A 17284-nucleotide genomic window follows, 5' to 3' on the forward strand; every position below is an offset into this window, starting at 1 on the left:
GAGCTGCTTTCTCAAAGCAGTTGTCCAGTCCCGTGCCTCTCTGCTCATTGACTGAGACATTTGCACTATGCACTTTTTGCACATTGTACATTTTGCACTAGTGATTGCCTCTTTGCACATGATAAAGCTGTCTATTGCTATGAATTTGTAACTCCGCGGGCTGTTATTTGTGTATATTCTATTTTTTATGACTGTGTTTTTACTTCTGTTGTGTTTTATATGTACTTTTATGGATGTTTTACAATCCGAATAAAGATCTTTGACTTTGACTTGACATAGTAAGCACATAGTAAAATTGGTGTCATAATAAAGAACAGTACAGTCTGAGACAACACCCTGGCTGAGGGTGGTATCATCTAAGTGTTAGGACAATCAGATCAGGCAGGACAAAAACATAAAAGCAAGCAGTGATCATAATATCATAATCTAGGACAGTAAAGGATACATCACCAATAAGGGTAGGGTCCACTCAGTGTCGAAAGAGAGAAATCATAAGGACCATAGTGGAACAGGCTAGCAGTAATCTTAAGGTGTGGTTGACGAGGTAGAAATCTGCTCATGAGTAGGGACACAAAACTTAGTATGGTTTTGACAATCTGAACCACTCTGTGATATTTTATTTTTGCTGACCTGCCTTGGCTTTTTCATCCCAGTGGCCTTAAAAATGTTTGAGTACTCTGGGTATGCCCTGTGTTGTGTTTATAAGTTTGAGCAAAGACCATCCAAAGTACTGGTTTGGTGGGGGGTGAGGAGGGAGGTTGTGCACCCAAAGTAAACTCTCACATATAGCAGTGGGTGAGTATTGCTTATGCTCTAGATCGAGTAAGGTAAGGTAAGGTAAGGTAAGGTAAGGTAGAGAGAGAGAGAGAGAGAGAGAGAGAGAGAGAGAGAGAGAGAGAGAGAGAGAGAGAGAGCGAGAGGCAGGGAATACTAGATACTGGTTTTTAACTCCAACAGTGCACTAGGGCCTGCCCTTAGACCTCAGTGGCAGTGCTTTCCCCCCTAAAACAAGGTAATATTCCCCCATAATTGTAACACAATTGGCACACACTTTAGCATCCCCTGTAAGTCCCTAGTAAGCAGTTCCCCATGTACCTAGGGCATGGGTGATAAAGAGGTTCTCTAAGGTCTGCCGCATTATTATATAAGGGATGCTGGTGTACTATTACACCCTAAGGGACCCCCATACAAACTGCATGCAGGCTGCCATTGCAGGCTGAATTGAATTGAAACTGCACTTGTATAGCGCTATGTACCCGGAGGCCTCGTAGCGCTTATGACTGAAACTTACTTAGCGCGGGCTCAGGGCAGATCAGCAGGATTTAGCATACAAGTGAGTTTTCAGGGCTTTCCTGAAGGAAAGATGATTAGTAGTTCCTCGAAGGGATGAAGGAAGGGTGTTCCAGAGCTTAGCCGCAGTGTGTGAAAAGGAGTGGCCTCCCCAGCGGGCTTTCCTGACTCTGATGGAGGTAGCCAGCTGGAGGGTACAGGATCGGAGGGAGCGGGACAGGACATAGGGAGTGACCAAGGGCTGTAAAATTGCAGGGCCAAAGCGATGGAAGGCTTTGTGTAAAATACACATGGCCTTGAATTGTACTCTAGCCGCTATGGGGAGCCAGTGAAGCTCCCTTAGGGCATTCCTTGCTGACTGCCAGCGAGGAAGATTGTAGAGTAGACGGGCCGCACTGTTTTGGGTGACTTGGAGCTTCTGGGTGACAAAGGAGGGGGCTCCCATATAGAGGACGTTCCCGTAGTCCAGGCGAGATAGTATAAGAGCCTGGACCAGGATCCTCCTTGCCTGAAATGGAAGCAGAGGGAGCACCTTCCGCAACATCCTCATCAATCCAAAACAGGTAGCTGCGGTCTTTGTGGCTTGGGCCGAGAAGTTCAAGGCTGTATCGAACCAAATCCCCAAGCTTTTTATTTGGGACTTGGGAACGGGGGGCGGGCCCAGACATGGTGGCCAGATGGATGCAAACACAGAGGGAGAAGGATTACCCAATAAGATGACATCTGTCTTCTCCCCGTTAAGTTTTAAACAGGAGGATTGCATCCATCTGGCAACAGCCTCCAGACAGGGGCCTAAGGTATTGGACGATCCCTCCGAGTGGTCTACGGAGGCCACCAGTTGGGTATCGTCCACGTAGGTGACAATACGCACACCGAAGGGATGGACTATCCTGTCTAGGGGTTCCATGTAGGCATTAAACAGGGTGGGGCTCAGGGAGGAGCCCTGAGGAACCCCACACCTGAGTGGATGTTTAGGTGACACCGCCTCACCCTCAAAGACCTGGAAGAAACGGTCAGCCAGGAAGGATGTCAGCCATTCCAGGGCCGGGCCCGACACGCCCATGTCCGCCAGTCGTTGTAACAGCGTGACATGGTTGACCGTGTCGAACGCGGCGCTGAGGTCTAATAGGATGATGGCGACTTTTCCACCCTGGTCTAACACTGCTCTTGCTTCCTCTGTTACCGCTAGGAGGGCGGTTTCAGTCCCATGTAAAGGGCGAAACCCTGTCTGAGAGGCGCGCAGAAGGCTATTTGACTCCAAATAGTTCATCAAGATGTTATTTACGTGCCTCTCAAGCAGTTGGCTCAACCAGGGGAGCAAGGACACAGGACGGTAATTCGCCAAGTTGGACTGGTCAAGGTTGGGCTTCTTCAACAAGGCCCTCACCATCGCGCACTTCCATGAAGGAGGTACGGATTTAGAGGAGATGGAAGTGTTGAGAACGTCGAATATGACCGGGCGAATCACGTCCATAGCCTTAATGAGGGTCTGAGGGGGTGCTGGATCGTTGGGAGAGCCAGAAGTAGTTTTGGCTGCATTTGATGCTGCAAGCCATGAGTGAAACCACGACATGGCACACTCACTGTGTGCCATGCCAGAGTCACTGCATGTAATATATGCAAGTCACACCTACAGCAGGTCTTGTAGCCCTAAGGCAGGGTGCGCTACATTACACAAGATTACATGTGAGGGCATATCTACATTAGCAGCTATGCCCCTGTGCTGTCTAGTTCAATTACTAGATGGTACAGAAAGCCATTTTAAGTACATGTACTGGGCACTGGTGCGCACTACTAAAGTACTACTGGGCTGCTAAATTGGTGGTAGTCAATGACTGGGTATTTACTTATCATAGCGAACCGGCCTACCGTGTAGATAGAGAGGATATCAGTCGCAAAATTCATGTGACAGTAGGTCACGAGACCTCCTGTTGCATACCCAGACTGTGGACCGCATATGGAGGGAGGCCACCAACTATTTGGGATGGGGAAGAAGCTCACTAACCAAACCCCACTGTGGGACAGCAAATTATTGCAAGAGTTGGGTGGCCTGAAAGGTTCGAAGTGGGACTTGATTGGCATAGAAAGCTTGGGGGATTTCTGGAGAGTGCAAGTGCCAGCTGGAATTGAGGTCCTGCAACAGGAGTATGTACTGACAGAGACTGAGCGGTGTAGATAATTACAGATTGGGCATGCCCATAGGAGACATATAGTAGAGGAGGAACAACTGAGGGAGGCAATGCCACTTGAAGACCACCTTCTCATGGAGCCTATAACTGATAAAGCCATCTCTGGTTCATCGAACATAAGCTGGTTTAGAGATCTTAGATCATCACTCTATGCCCTGGGGTTAAGCGAACTATGGGTATCTCCTGACTCAGCAGTCTTTCCCTCAAAGAAAATATTAAAAGCGCTGTATTGGGATTGGGTGACTTCAAACCGTCACCAGAGATTGCCTGCAAACAACCTATCTAGCAGATTCATCGACCTCAAAGATGCCCCCAAGCTCGAAAAATATTGGGATCTGATCACCAAACCAATGGATCGCAAATTGTTCCATCAATTTAGATGTGGTACGCTTCCATTAAGGGTGTTTACCAACAAATGGTGTTCATGTGGGTCAGAGTGCTGTCCGCACTGTCAAGACCTGGGTGAAAGTGTTGATAACTTTTTATTTGTATGCCCTTTGTATGCTGCTCCTAGGTCCAAATGGCTCCGCCCGGTCTGCAGAACCCTGGGTACCCGCTCCGCTATTGAGGCCAGCAGAATCCTAAGAACTAACCTAACGCCTCTTATTGTCATTGGTGTGGCAAAATACCTTGGATGGGCGTGGGTGATTAGAACTAGGTATCTAAAAAACAGCTAGTACCAGGTCTGTCATTGATCAATTAAACGCGACTTTCAATTGTACGTCCTTGGTCTTCCAGGTTTTTATATTGTGCTTTTAATTAATGTTCTGTACCCATTGTAAGAATGTCTGTTTCAACTGATTTAATATGTTTTAATGTCATAAAGAATCTGTATATTTTTTACCATGTATATTTTGTATGTACGTCTTTTAAGATGAAATAATCGAATAAAGACTTCTTAAATGGAAATGGATAAAGCCATCTCTATAGTCTACTAAAAAATAATCAATAGCCCGAGCCCATGATGGCATTGAGAGAGGCATAAGTAAGAGACCTAGGTGAATTGGATGATGACGACAGGAGAGAGGCCCTCCAAAGCCTGCAAGAGGTAGTGATCTATATCTGTTTTCGACTGATGCAGCTGAGAATCCAGCACATATCATACTGGTCTAGAGTCCTACTTCAGAAGATAGGAAAGGGGAACTCTGCTCTCTGTTTGCAAGGGCCTGGGCAAGAAGACACATTCTTTCACATCCTTTCGGAGTGTCCGATCATACAGCTCTACTGGGGAGGAGTGATTCAGAGCATGTCTCGAGTTTTAATTCTGCAGGTTCCCCTAAACACAAAATGGCTCTGGCTGGTGGTTGCAGCAGGGGTGGTTAAACATAATACTGTGTCGACCAGGGGCTCAGCAACTCCCACTTGTATAGAGGACTGGGAGCCCAACTTAAGATTGGTGCCAATGGACAGATCAAGTGGTCTATCAAAGCAGGGGCTGCTGGAAGAAGTGGGAATATGTGTGGAGTAACTGACACAACTGTTGAGGGTACTGAGTACGGCTAACACGGAGCTGCACTAATCCGCCTGCCCTTGCCCCCGCCCCCACACCAGCGCCTTGAGACCCTCACGGGTGAGTAGCGGGCTTCACAATTCCCTGATTGGTTGATTGAGTGGAGGCAGGGAGGCAAGGATGCACAATGTTGCTTGTAAGTCTATCTATATATATTACAAAATGTCATTGACCATAAAGGCTCCATTTCAAATGTATACGCATGCTTTACTTCTGCAATTTGCTAATTTAATCAAAATGTGTACTGAATGTTCACTATCATGTCATTCCTGTACCTACTGTATGCTGAGCGATGTTTCAATAAAAAGAATGTACAAAAAGTAATGAATGTTGGAAAAGCTAATTTGTTTAATTTTGTGTATGATGTTAGCCATGGGATTGTCCAGTATTCGCTGAAAACTGCAGTCCCGCTTGAGTAACTGTGGCACTCTCAGTACTTGCATTTGTCATGTACATACTATGTCATTATCTTTATCTTGCATTCGTCTTTGCAGGACTCATTTTACAATCTGAGATCACTCACGCCACAGTTGATCTGATTCGAAGAAGCAGGATTTATTTTTCCTAATCAAGATCAAGTGAGCCTTTGCATTCCCTGCACCGTCTCACGCAGGTCTGTTGAAAAGCTGAGTGCAGTTAGATGGCCTCCAAGATGACTGCTGGGCCTTCTTGCAGGATTTCATGATCTTGCAAGGACTGCTTGCAATCAGCCATTAGCTACCGACTGTACCAATTGGTTTTAACTTGACATGCACTACATTAAACTACAAATAAATAAATGTTACTAGAACCCAAACTGATGCTTGGTACGTGACAATGGAAAAGTGTCCCCTGTCCACCCAAGTATATGCCCAATAAAACTACACTGCATCAACTATACATTAACCAGGCTCCAGGTTATATACCCAGTCTGCGTCAGAAGAGACCAAAGAACCAACTCCACGCACTACAATACCACACTAAAGGCAATTATCACTGGCACACTATACATGAACCCGTCAGCATAACCGAACATAAAATCTGAGTGTATCAAGATCATTTAAACACCAATTACACCACGGCAATGCAATGTTGTAAACAGATGAATCAGAAGAACAATAATGAATCTGTGTTGCTGAATGTACCTTAAGAGCTACTCTAGCAGTACCCACCTGAGATTCACTCATGGTCTCGGGGTCGAATCCAGGAGTCAGACGAGGATGTTCCTTCACCCATGCCTTCCCACTAATTTTTGCACTCCCCGTCAAATTGAGTGGAACATGATGTTCTGGGATGACATTTAAAAGCAGTGTGGAAACAACCTGAAAAAATAAGAGGTTTTAAACACTTTATCAAACCTTCAATAAAAAAGACTCAACAAAATGATTATGCTTAATGAACAACATTAATTCCAGATGACCCAAGTGTTCAAAAAGAGGCTTGAGATTTGTATGAAAGTGTTAAAATCTTGCAAAAGAACAGCTTGGCAAGTAGAAGCTTTTTTGATTCCCTATCAGAAATTAAATTTTGATCAAATCAAAATATTCTAGGTCAGCTGGTCTCCGAGACAGTGACCGGCAACTGCTTTGAACTTTAACAGCATATCAGTGAAACTTTGTTTTGTTAATGCAGAAAATGTGTAGGCCTTACAGCCCAAGATGATATGATCCAGTTCGTCCCAATTTTAGGAAAGACCATTGCCTTTAGCTACACAACTGAACAAATTATTTGGTATAAACAATCTCTTTTCAAAACTGCAGTCATGATTCTCTTCTGGCTGTGGCACCCGAACTGACACCTTAAGAATTGAAGATGATGTGCTCTGTATACCAAGCAAAGGCAAGGCATGCTTATTTATTCTCCCCAAAGTGAACATGGCCTTCAACACCATGAATCATTACACCCTTCTTACTATGACACAAACGCATGCAGTCAGTCGAGGCCAAGAGTTCAAATAGTTTAGATGCTATCCTAAATGTCGCTACAAACCTGTAAACAAGCATGCAATAATGACCTCAAATCCAAGGTGGTCCTGCAAGGTTCTATCTTGTCCTCACATTCTTCAATATCTACAAGGATCCTTTAGGGAATTTACATTCAACTCGGACATATCCATACATCACTAAACTAGATGGCACTCTCTACAAAGTCCAGGAATAGATGGCTGAAGTCCTTCTAAACATAACTCTCCAAACTCTGGAGTAATTTTCCTCTACTCTTCTTTTCCTCAGTGGGTGCTCACCCACCCAGGCATTGCTGTAATAAAGTGATGCAGATAATATACGCCTTCGGGTCGTGTCAATTTTACAGGCCTGGTGCATTTGTATAGCTATGATTACAGGAAGAAAGCAGTGTGGTGTATTGCTTCATTTATGTGATACCCCATGTAAAGATGCATTCTTATTTATTTCCAAAAGTACATTTATGCTTAATGTTAGAGAATTGTGCTGCTCTTATGTTGTTTTTTAAGTTTTGATCAAGGTGACTCGTACTTTCAAGCAAAAATCCCACAGAATCCGCATTTTAACTATAGTGAAGCGCCCAATTTTAGCATATGATTGGTATTGTATTAAAGAAGAGAATACGTTTAAGAACTCTACAATCGATGTAGCATGGCCATGAAGATATAGATCATCCTTTTTTTTTAGCTCTGCTGCTAAACCTCAGTAATCCCCCAATATCCTGGGCATCCAGTACATGCTGTGCCCAACCCAATAGCAGGAAAGATCTACAGACGACTGAGTGGCACGGTTTTGCCCCTTTTGTGGCCCTGAGGGTGCGTTCAGTGCCTCACTGTGCCAACCAGCCTTGGGTGTGCTGAGCCGTGTGATTGTGTGCCACCCAGGGAGCCTTAAACGATGCAGATAGGCAGCCAGCCCAGCAGCTGGTAGGCAGGTTGCAAGGGTGGAGTGGTAGCGCTGCCCGATGATGGCAAATATCCATAACCGGAGAGACACCAGACCCGGCTGTATTCTTCAACCGGCAGCCCAGATTCGCTGAAGGCCTGTTGGCGTGCTGAGACCCTCTCTGTGGTGCTATGCATATACCAAGCACAGTGACCAGCACCCACCCCACCAAAAATGGCAGTCAAACCACGCATGCCGCAGTCTGAGAAATAGCATAGAGGCCATGGCAATGCAGTTTATGGCATATCCCTGCTTTGGGTAAAGGAGGAGAGCGCTGTGGAGGAGAGAAAGTGGGGCTGATCATACCCTCCTGTTGGGCCAGCATTTTGCCTATGGTGTCCACAGGCCTCTTTTGCTACAGGCCTGCTTTGAGATTATCTAGCTAGGGGCTAGGTCTGAAGCTCCCAGACACAGTACAGGGAACAGAGGCATTTATGGGATATCTATCAACAAAAAGAGAGGTAGGGAGAGGCGCGAACACTCTTAGTCCCCAATGGATTAACAGAAAATAACAACAAAAGAGTGTTCTAGTGCAGGTGGGGTGGGGGTCTGCACAGAGCACGAGGAGTCAAATACAAGCCCAATTGGTTTGTTATTAAAGCCCTCACTCACCGACCTGGTCGGTGACTTGCTTCATCATCGGGCCCCACCGGGTGTGACCGAATGTCACCCCGGTGTGCTGCAACGCCAGAGTTACTGCGGAGCTGGTCTTGTGAGGATGGAGGGGCTATGTGATAAGTAACGTGAGAAATGTGAAGAGTGGTGGTTTAAAATTGCCTTGTATGTATCAAAAATTATTTAATAACTGATCATCAAGGACAAAGTAAAAAATGTGCTGGTAAACAAAGCCAACTAATTGAATGGTCTTGTACCAATAACATTACGTGAAAGTGTGGTTGGTCAACATGTTTCTGCCCAAGCGGTATAGTTAACCTGGCATTCGTCAGGACCTAGAGTGTAAACCCCGGCGGTATGAGCACGCTAAGGCCCACCCGACCGTAGGCCTTGAAAGTGAAAAATCGTGTCTGTGAAGTAAAAAAGAGGAGGGCTCCACCAACCAGAAGGCGGGAAGCACTCAGCCTCACGTCTCCAGAAATATAGAGACAAAAATTAAAACCTGTGAAGATAAAAGGTACAGACAAACATACACAAAGACAAACAAAAAGGTTAAAATCATTTGTCGGAAAGGCTCACATGTTAAAGCCTGTGACTTGTGCTCAAAGTGCTTGGGGGTGCACTACTCGTACATATTAGCAGAGGTGCGTGACTCTGCCTGTGGTCTAGACAGGAACGTTTATCACTAAACTTATAGTCGTGACTGAACAGGCTCACAAGTGTACTATTTGGATTGCCAACAGTGCGCGTGAGCATGGCCATTTGTGGAAGTGACAGAAGAGGGAATGGTGATGTGATGGGCATTCACACACACCTCTGTCACTCAAGCGATCAATGGGCCAAGGGCCAGTGATCATTCAACCAATGGCTTCAAGGGTGAAAAGAGAAAATTCTCACTTCACAGGGGGTGATATTACACCCCATAGACCTCGGGAGGGGGGGACAGCGCTTTTTGGCACATCCTGTGAAAAAGAGGGGGGAAAAAATAGAACAAGGGACAAACACGATCAGTTCGCTGAAGAGAGTACTTATCTCGTAAGGTCTGTAGCGGTCGCGGTCACACTCACGCCCACTACGCCAGTCTCCCGTTGATACACCTGATCAGCCCTCGGAACCGGGTCTCGCCGATCCAGGCTGGAGGAGTGTGAGTCTTTTTATGGAAAATGGGAGGTTGGGACGGGCTTCCGGGTTCGGAAGGTGTGTACGATGCGCATGCGTCATACTGGAAGGAGTAGAGCGTAAACCAACGTAAGAGACTCGTACCCACTTCCGGGTCGAAAGGTTGGTAATGCGCATGCGTAGGCAAGGGTCAGTTTTTCAATCGGCAGAGTCGGGTAGGCATGAACCTCCCATTTTCCATAAAAAGACTCACACTCCTCCAGCCTGGATCGGCGAGACCCGGTTCCGAGGGCTGATCAGGTGTATCAACGGGAGACTGGCGTAGTGGGCGTGAGTGTGACCGCGACCGCTACAGACCTTACGAGATAAGTACTCTCTTCAGCGAACTGATCGTGTTTGTCCCTTGTTCTATTTTTTTCCCCCCTCATTTTCACAGGATGTGCCAAAAATCGCTGTCCCCCCCCTCCCGAGGTCTATGGGGTGTAATATCACCCCCTGTGAAGTGAGAATTTTCTCTTTTCACCCTTGAAGCCATTGGTTGAATGATCACTGGCCCTTGGCCCATTGATCGCTTGAGTGACAGAGATGTGTGTGAATGCCCATCACATCACCATTCCCTCTTCTGTCACTTCCACAAATGGCCATGCTCACGCGCACTGTTGGCAATCCAAATAGTACACTTGTGAGCCTGTTCAGTCACGACTATAAGTTTAGTGATAAACGTTCCTGTCTAGACCACAGGCAGAGCCACGCACCTCTGCTAATATGTACGAGTAGTGCACCCCCAAGCACTTTGAGCACAAGTCACAGGCTTTAACATGTGAGCCTTTCCGACAAATGATTTTAACCTTTTTGTTTGTCTTTGTGTATGTTTGTCTGTACCTTTTATCTTCACAGGTTTTAATTTTTGTCTCTATATTTCTGGAGACGTGAGGCTGAGTGCTTCCCGCCTTCTGGTTGGTGGAGCCCTCCTCTTTTTTACTTCACAGACACGATTTTTCACTTTCAAGGCCTACGGTCGGGTGGGCCTTAGCGTGCTCATACCGCCGGGGTTTACACTCTAGGTCCTGACGAATGCCAGGTTAACTATACCGCTTGGGCAGAAACATGTTGACCAACCACACTTTCACGTAATGTTATTGGTACAAGACCATTCAATTAGTTGGCTTTGTTTACCAGCACATTTTTTACTTTGTCCTTGATGATCAGTTATTAAATAATTTTTGATACATACAAGGCAATTTTAAACCACCACTCTTCACATTTCTCACGTTACTTATCACATAGCCTCTCCATCCTCACAAGACCAGCTCCGCAGTAACTCTGGCGTTGCAGCACACCGGGGTAACATTCGGTCACACCCGGTGGGGCCCGATGATGAAGCAAGTCACCGACCAGGTCGGTGAGTGAGGGCTTTAATAACAAACCAATTGGGCTTGTATTTGACTCCTCGTGCTCTGTGCAGACCCCCACCCCACCTGCACTAGAACACTCTTTTGTTGTTATTTTCTTGCATTTATGGGATAGTCAGCCAGTGCTGATCGAGGCTATGAAGGTGGCCATCCAGAGGCCAGTGGTAGGATGGGGAGGCAAAGAAGGCCCAAGACTTGTGAACGGGCTTAGCGATGGCAGACTATGGAAGCTGCACCTCACTGTTTTGTTCCTAGTGTGTCAATATTTCAAATAATCAATCCAAGTGGGCACAAGAAATCCTGCACCTGCCATCGTTAGGAGCAACTGCAACGCAGATCAAGAAGCTTGAGTATTTGAAATGGTGCACCACTGAGCTCCTCTTCCAAAGTATTATAGCACAGAATATACGGACAAGTGTCCCTTTCGGGTTTCTCCTTTATTAGAAAAGGTCAGAGTTTTTGCATCAACGTACACACTCCAGCCAACATGCTTCGTTCAAATCTCGTTAAAAGTGTAGCTTGGGTTACATCTCCATATTTTCATATGTAATGACCAGAGCTGGTGAATTTCAATACGAAACAGATGCACGTCAGGTTAGTAAAGTAAGATTACTATCCCGCCGGAGACTAGGTGTGCCGTCATGCTGATACGGTATTGATGACAGGCTAGTATACCCACAGCCCTGACGTGGAGCTGTTTTGTATTGAAATTCAACAGCTCTGGTCATGACATACGAACGTATGGAGATGTAACCCAAGCTATGCATACCTTGGTATTACCCTCGTTACTCAATTTTGACATTTGAACTATGTATTACTTTAAAAGCCCTGATGAAGTTCAATGACATTTGAGCGAAACACGATGGCTGGAGTGTGTGTGTTGATGCAAAAACTCTGATCTTTTCTAATAAGGGAGAAACCTGAAAGGAACATTTGCCTGTATATTCTGTACCATTATACTTTGGATGAGAAGCTCAGTAGTGCACCATTCCAAATACTCAGGCCCAAGACTTGTGGCCAGAAGGTGGGTGGGGGTGGGTGGGGCGATACAATTAATCCCTATACACATAACAAAGCAACAATCCCATTGATTCCTTTAGAGCAGAACCAAACTGATACCAGAGTAAAAGGGAAACACCGCCTAGAGCATTGTTGGACCTACAGCTTGGAGAGCAACAACACAGAGCGAGTATCCCTCCTCCAACCACTTAAAACATATAAGGCAACCAAGGCCCTCGTAAGTTTGAGTCAACACACTGTGCAGCAGGGCCTCATTAATGAGCGACAGTTGATCCCAAATAGGCTGAATACATTTCCATACTCAAAAGTGAAGGCGCCCCTTGAAGTTTCCACAGTGCACACTACACAGAATCCAGAGCTGAGGAAACCCCCGCCCCTCTCTTATTTTCCTTCCTCTCTCTTCCCATCTATCTGGTCATGGAAAAAGGGGAAATCCATAAATATGCAAAGCCCACAGGCGTTCTCGAACTGTAACGACTGGCCATTCCTCAGGACGCAACTGCAGGAGGAACATTTAATGATACATCTGCAGCACCTATCCTTCAAGATCTATGCGATACCCACTCGTCGCTGGAGGGCAAGATGGGGCAGGTAAGCCTGGACCACTCCCTAGCATTGAGACATGGCGTAGATTACACAACAAAGGCAGAGGAGGCCAGAGCATAACAATATCAGAAATGTAGCAATCGCAAAAAGAGCTGAGGGTTCACAACCTACTCAATTCATATCAACGTGGCTGTAAACATGAATTCCAGCAGAAGAACTGTCTGAAAGGTTTGCAGTGGAGAAGATGCATCCGGATCATTAACCCTGAAACCCCCACAGAGAGCCCTTCACATATCAATCCCGCATCCTCAATTACATGGACTGAGACACAATACTAAGACTAAGACTCGTCAAGCTTCAACAGCAACTAAAGTCATTCACAGAAACAAAACAAAAACTTAAAGCCATGCAACTGCATTCGTATTGTTTTATCTGGCCAAACTCGGGATAAGGCACAACAAGAAATCTTACGTCTTTGAAATGCCTGAAAGCGCATTGGACTGTGTTGAGGATGATTGAACCTGGAGCATGCTGGAAAGGAAGAGGGAAGCACATCTGGACAATGCCCTTCAAAATCAGAATGGGAACTAAATGGACAGAGGGCTCGGTGGACGCAGACACAAGCTGGCAGCACACAGTTCCCGAGACACACACATAGATCAGCATACACTCCGAAACTACAGTGGAATTGGGGCCTGTCCTAGCCTGTGCTGTGGTCTGCAGGTAACACTTCTCAATGCTCTAAACTTTATTGCTTAATTTTGGGACAACCACCAAGGTTCATGCCCCTCATGAGATGACTGAACACCACTGATCAAGACTCATTGCTATTATGAACTCATTTTGGTTAACACTTTTTTCTTTCTTAATTTTCCATTATTTGGGTAACAAATACTTCTGGGATGGCATGCAGGGGGTGCTTAGGGGATGGACAGCAATTTTGAAACCAGTCCTTTAGCTAGTTCTTTGCAAAAAAGGTATGCAGACAATCATCACTCCTTAAAAGCACATGACCACAGGCTAAATAAAAGGAACATCTAAGACCTATAACATTCTCCTCTGGAATGTCAATGGGCTAAAGATGATCACGAGAGATGCAATCCTGTGAAATAAACCCCAAAATTCAGAAATACTCTTAACAGGAAACTAACTCAAGGGGCACAAACAGTTCCTTTTAGGTAGATACGGATACAAAAGGGTCTTCCATCCAGATTTGTGACTATCTCCAGAGGGGTAGATAGACCAGAGACACACAGATGATACGGGGTAGTATATCCTAGTGTCCCGCTGTATACAGGGTCAGAGATAGTGGGTGTCTATGTCATCAAATCACTTGTTGAAGAAACCCTGAAGATGCTCATATCCATGTTCACTAACGTCGATCCCAGCAACCTAATAGTAGGTGGTGACTTCAGTGAATAAGTAATACACTAGCTGGAATCCTAAACCCTTGGATCTGCAAAGATCCACTAAACTGCATGAATGTGCCAATTCATTGGGACTAGTTGAACAATATGTCTGGCATAAGAAACATTTTACTTCATTGCACACTCCTCCAAAATAGGCTATTTCTCTCTCCCTGCAGAAGACAAGAGCGAAGCATCTGGGTCCAAAATCCTCTGACAATGGATTGTCTGGTCACTCATCAGTAACATTAAAGCTGTACCAACACGGGCACGGAGTAGGAGGAATGCGGCCCCTCAGTGTCCGATGGATCTCAGGTGGAGGACTTTGTCGCATCTCCAAAAGAAGATGTGGAAGAGAACTTCAACATCAACAAGGGCTCTTTCACATCAGAGACCACTTTTTGGGAGGCGTTCACAACATTCAACTGAGGAACAATTAGGGAACTCATAAGCATGAAAAAAAGGGAAAGGAGGCAGCCCTTAAGGCCAAAGTAATGGATCTTGAGAAAACATTCTTCACCTCTTAAGAGATATTGCTTTGGAGTAAAAATGAAAATATCTAGACACAGCTGAAAGCACTGTCCTTAGACACTATATGACATATATATCTGGATGGCTCAAAGCAGGTCAACCATGGGTTTTATACCAAAATAGGGGAACCCCTCACAGCTATGATACTCTTACCAGTCCATATCCCTAATTAACTCAGAGACCGGTGGAGACTCTAGCAAACAGACTGGTTAAATTCATCACATACCCGATACACGGACACCAGAACGGCTTCATTGCTGGCCTTCTTACCAGACCCAGCACTAGCCAGAGGTCACAAATTCAAGGGACCTCATGGATTAGCCTTAATTGACTTTAATTTTTGATTCCATAAGATGAAGCTTCCTGTTGCAAATTCTAAATAAAATACATTTTGGAATTTGATGCGTTGCCTGTGTCAAAACACTATGCAGCACCATGGGCTCCTTGTATGAGTGAGCAGAGCATTGCATAACATATTTCTGACTGAGCGAGCTAAGCAACAGGGCTGCCCCTTCACCCCTGCTATTCGCCTTGCTAATGGAGCCATTGACCAGGTGGGTCCGAGAAAGCTCATTTTGTTCTACACTGAAGATGTTATTCTCTTCCTGCACAACCCTTCCATGTCCTACACCATAAACTAGGAAACATCAGTCCCGGTATTGGCAGAAACAGAGGCGGCACATTGACCGAAAATAGAAAAACATCTTCAGATACAGATCAGAAGTTTCAAATACCTAGGAATACATATTTCATTGCCCCCGAGAAAGCTAGTACCTAACTATTAGCCCTATGTAGATGCTCTGCACCCCCCTGTCACTGTGAATAATGGGCCTTACCCCATTATATGAAATGATTGTTCTACCAAGACTACTTTACACACTCCAAAACTACCCATAAATTATCCCAGAACACTTGTTTGACAAACTGCAAGCAGACACACAGAGTTATCTGTGGATGGGCAAACCACCTGTAATCTCACTTTCTAAATGTACTCAGCCTGAATGTAAGGAAGGACTGGGGGTAGCAGACATGCAATTTTACTATTGGGAAGTGTAACTGGTCACCAGGAACAAAAGGCTTTTCTATGAGCGAGACTACCCCTGCCATAGTCTTGAACTAGACCTATTTCCAGATATAGGCCCAAAATCTATCTTATATGCATCAAGCACTGGGAACACCCTTCCTGGGGTCACACTTGTTATAGTGAGGGTGTAGCATAATGCTCTTGAGCACATAGAATGGGACAAGACACTTACACTGGGAGGTTTCAGAGCTACAGGGATTCAAGAGATGGAACGATATAGGGATCTCCGAACTAGATGATGTATCATCTTTTCTTGTCAGAATATCCGTCAAGAATAGCGGGTCCCTATTCCCTAAAGACTGAATTGTCCTGAGGATGGCCTTAAGGAAGTATCAACAAAAAGGCTGAAACGTCGACTTTTATGTCCACATCTTTCAAGTTGAAATAATTCACACAATTGAATCATTGTTCTAGGTCGTGCAAGATTCTTTGTTATTTATTGATTAAGAGTGGACTACAGCGCAAGTGGATGAGAAGAACAATTCATTTATTTCTAAGTCCATTTGTTTTTGATGAATTCTCTTATTTATTGTAACAGTACCCTTCTAAAATTAACATATATAAAGAAATATTATTTTATAAACATAATATCCGTGTAGCTTTTCTTCTTCTTGAGTATTTTGATTACTGTGTCCAAATTACTGTGACAATCCAAAATAACAGCAGGTAAAAATTCAGTTCAGTTGATCAGAAGTATAAAAGATTATGTGATCAATTTCCTGTGATCTAATTCAGAAAAAATTCCCTTGTTGGCATTTTTATTGGGTCTGTTTGATTGCAAGTTCTCCTTCCAATAAGTAGGAAAGTTAGGCCATGGCGCGGGAACGCCTGCAGCCCAGATTGCCAGCATTGAAGATGGAAATGAGGCAGGAATGCTGGACGGATCAAGGCGGACCGCACGTTTTGTTGCTTGAACACATTACAAGGTGGGCCTATCAGATGCATAAAGAAAATGAAATCACCTTCTCAGTACATTTTAAAGGTGCTCGTGCTAGGAGTGATCGCCACTTTCACATAACACAACTGATCGAGGTGCATTTGACAGCTAGATGCTAAAGAATGGGCAAAGACGGGGTTTTGGTTTCAAAATGGATAAATGTACACTTCCAGCCCCCGCATTCAGGGAGCCATCAGGGAATTGGGTGCTTGTTAGCAGCAAACACGGCCAGCCAGCAATGATATTGTAGTGGGTCTGAATTGGTCGGGGAATGTTTGGTATGTAACCACGTTAGGATTGTTGGAATGCTTTGTATGTAACCACGTTAGGAATGACGGCTATGTATTGTGGTTGGAGTGTGCGTTACCGAGGATTCGATCAGCTGTGTCAGTTGATGACCGTGATCCAAGGGAACGTACTGCTCTGCGCTGCGCTGTGGCTGAAGATCTTGTTTCCAATAAATAAGATTTGAGTTTTAATCCAACCTGGTTTCATCGGAATTCATCTTGTTACATTTGGCGACGCTGGGAGTGTCTTTAGCCACCTGCAAGATCTCTTGCTGGAACCTCGCTTGGAAGGCCACTCGTCATTTTGGTGCTTTCTTCGCTGGAAATATTTTGAGGCGCAGTGTTATAATTCCGGACTTTCGGATGTGAAGGAGAGTCTGGTAGGATCCATCTTGGCTTTATCTTGGGTTTCTGGGATCCGGCAATCGTTGACGGCTCGAGCAGGAGGCTCGC

General features: G+C 45.2%; 1 protein-coding gene across 1 annotated transcript in view; it reads right to left on the minus strand.

Moving 5' to 3' along the window:
• Positions 1–17284, minus strand: part of POLR1A (RNA polymerase I subunit A) — a 565818-nt gene that overhangs the window by 340593 nt on the left and 207941 nt on the right. Inside the window, exon 15 of the mRNA XM_086964251.1 lies at positions 6141–6290. Within this exon, the coding sequence (XP_086820377.1) occupies positions 6141–6290 (150 nt within the window). The remainder of the gene's footprint in view (positions 1–6140; positions 6291–17284) is intronic.

The sequence above is a fragment of the Lissotriton vulgaris genome, chromosome 3_2 (assembly GCF_964263255.1).
Source record: "Lissotriton vulgaris chromosome 3_2, aLisVul1.2, whole genome shotgun sequence".
Taxonomy (NCBI): domain Eukaryota; kingdom Metazoa; phylum Chordata; class Amphibia; order Caudata; family Salamandridae; genus Lissotriton; species Lissotriton vulgaris.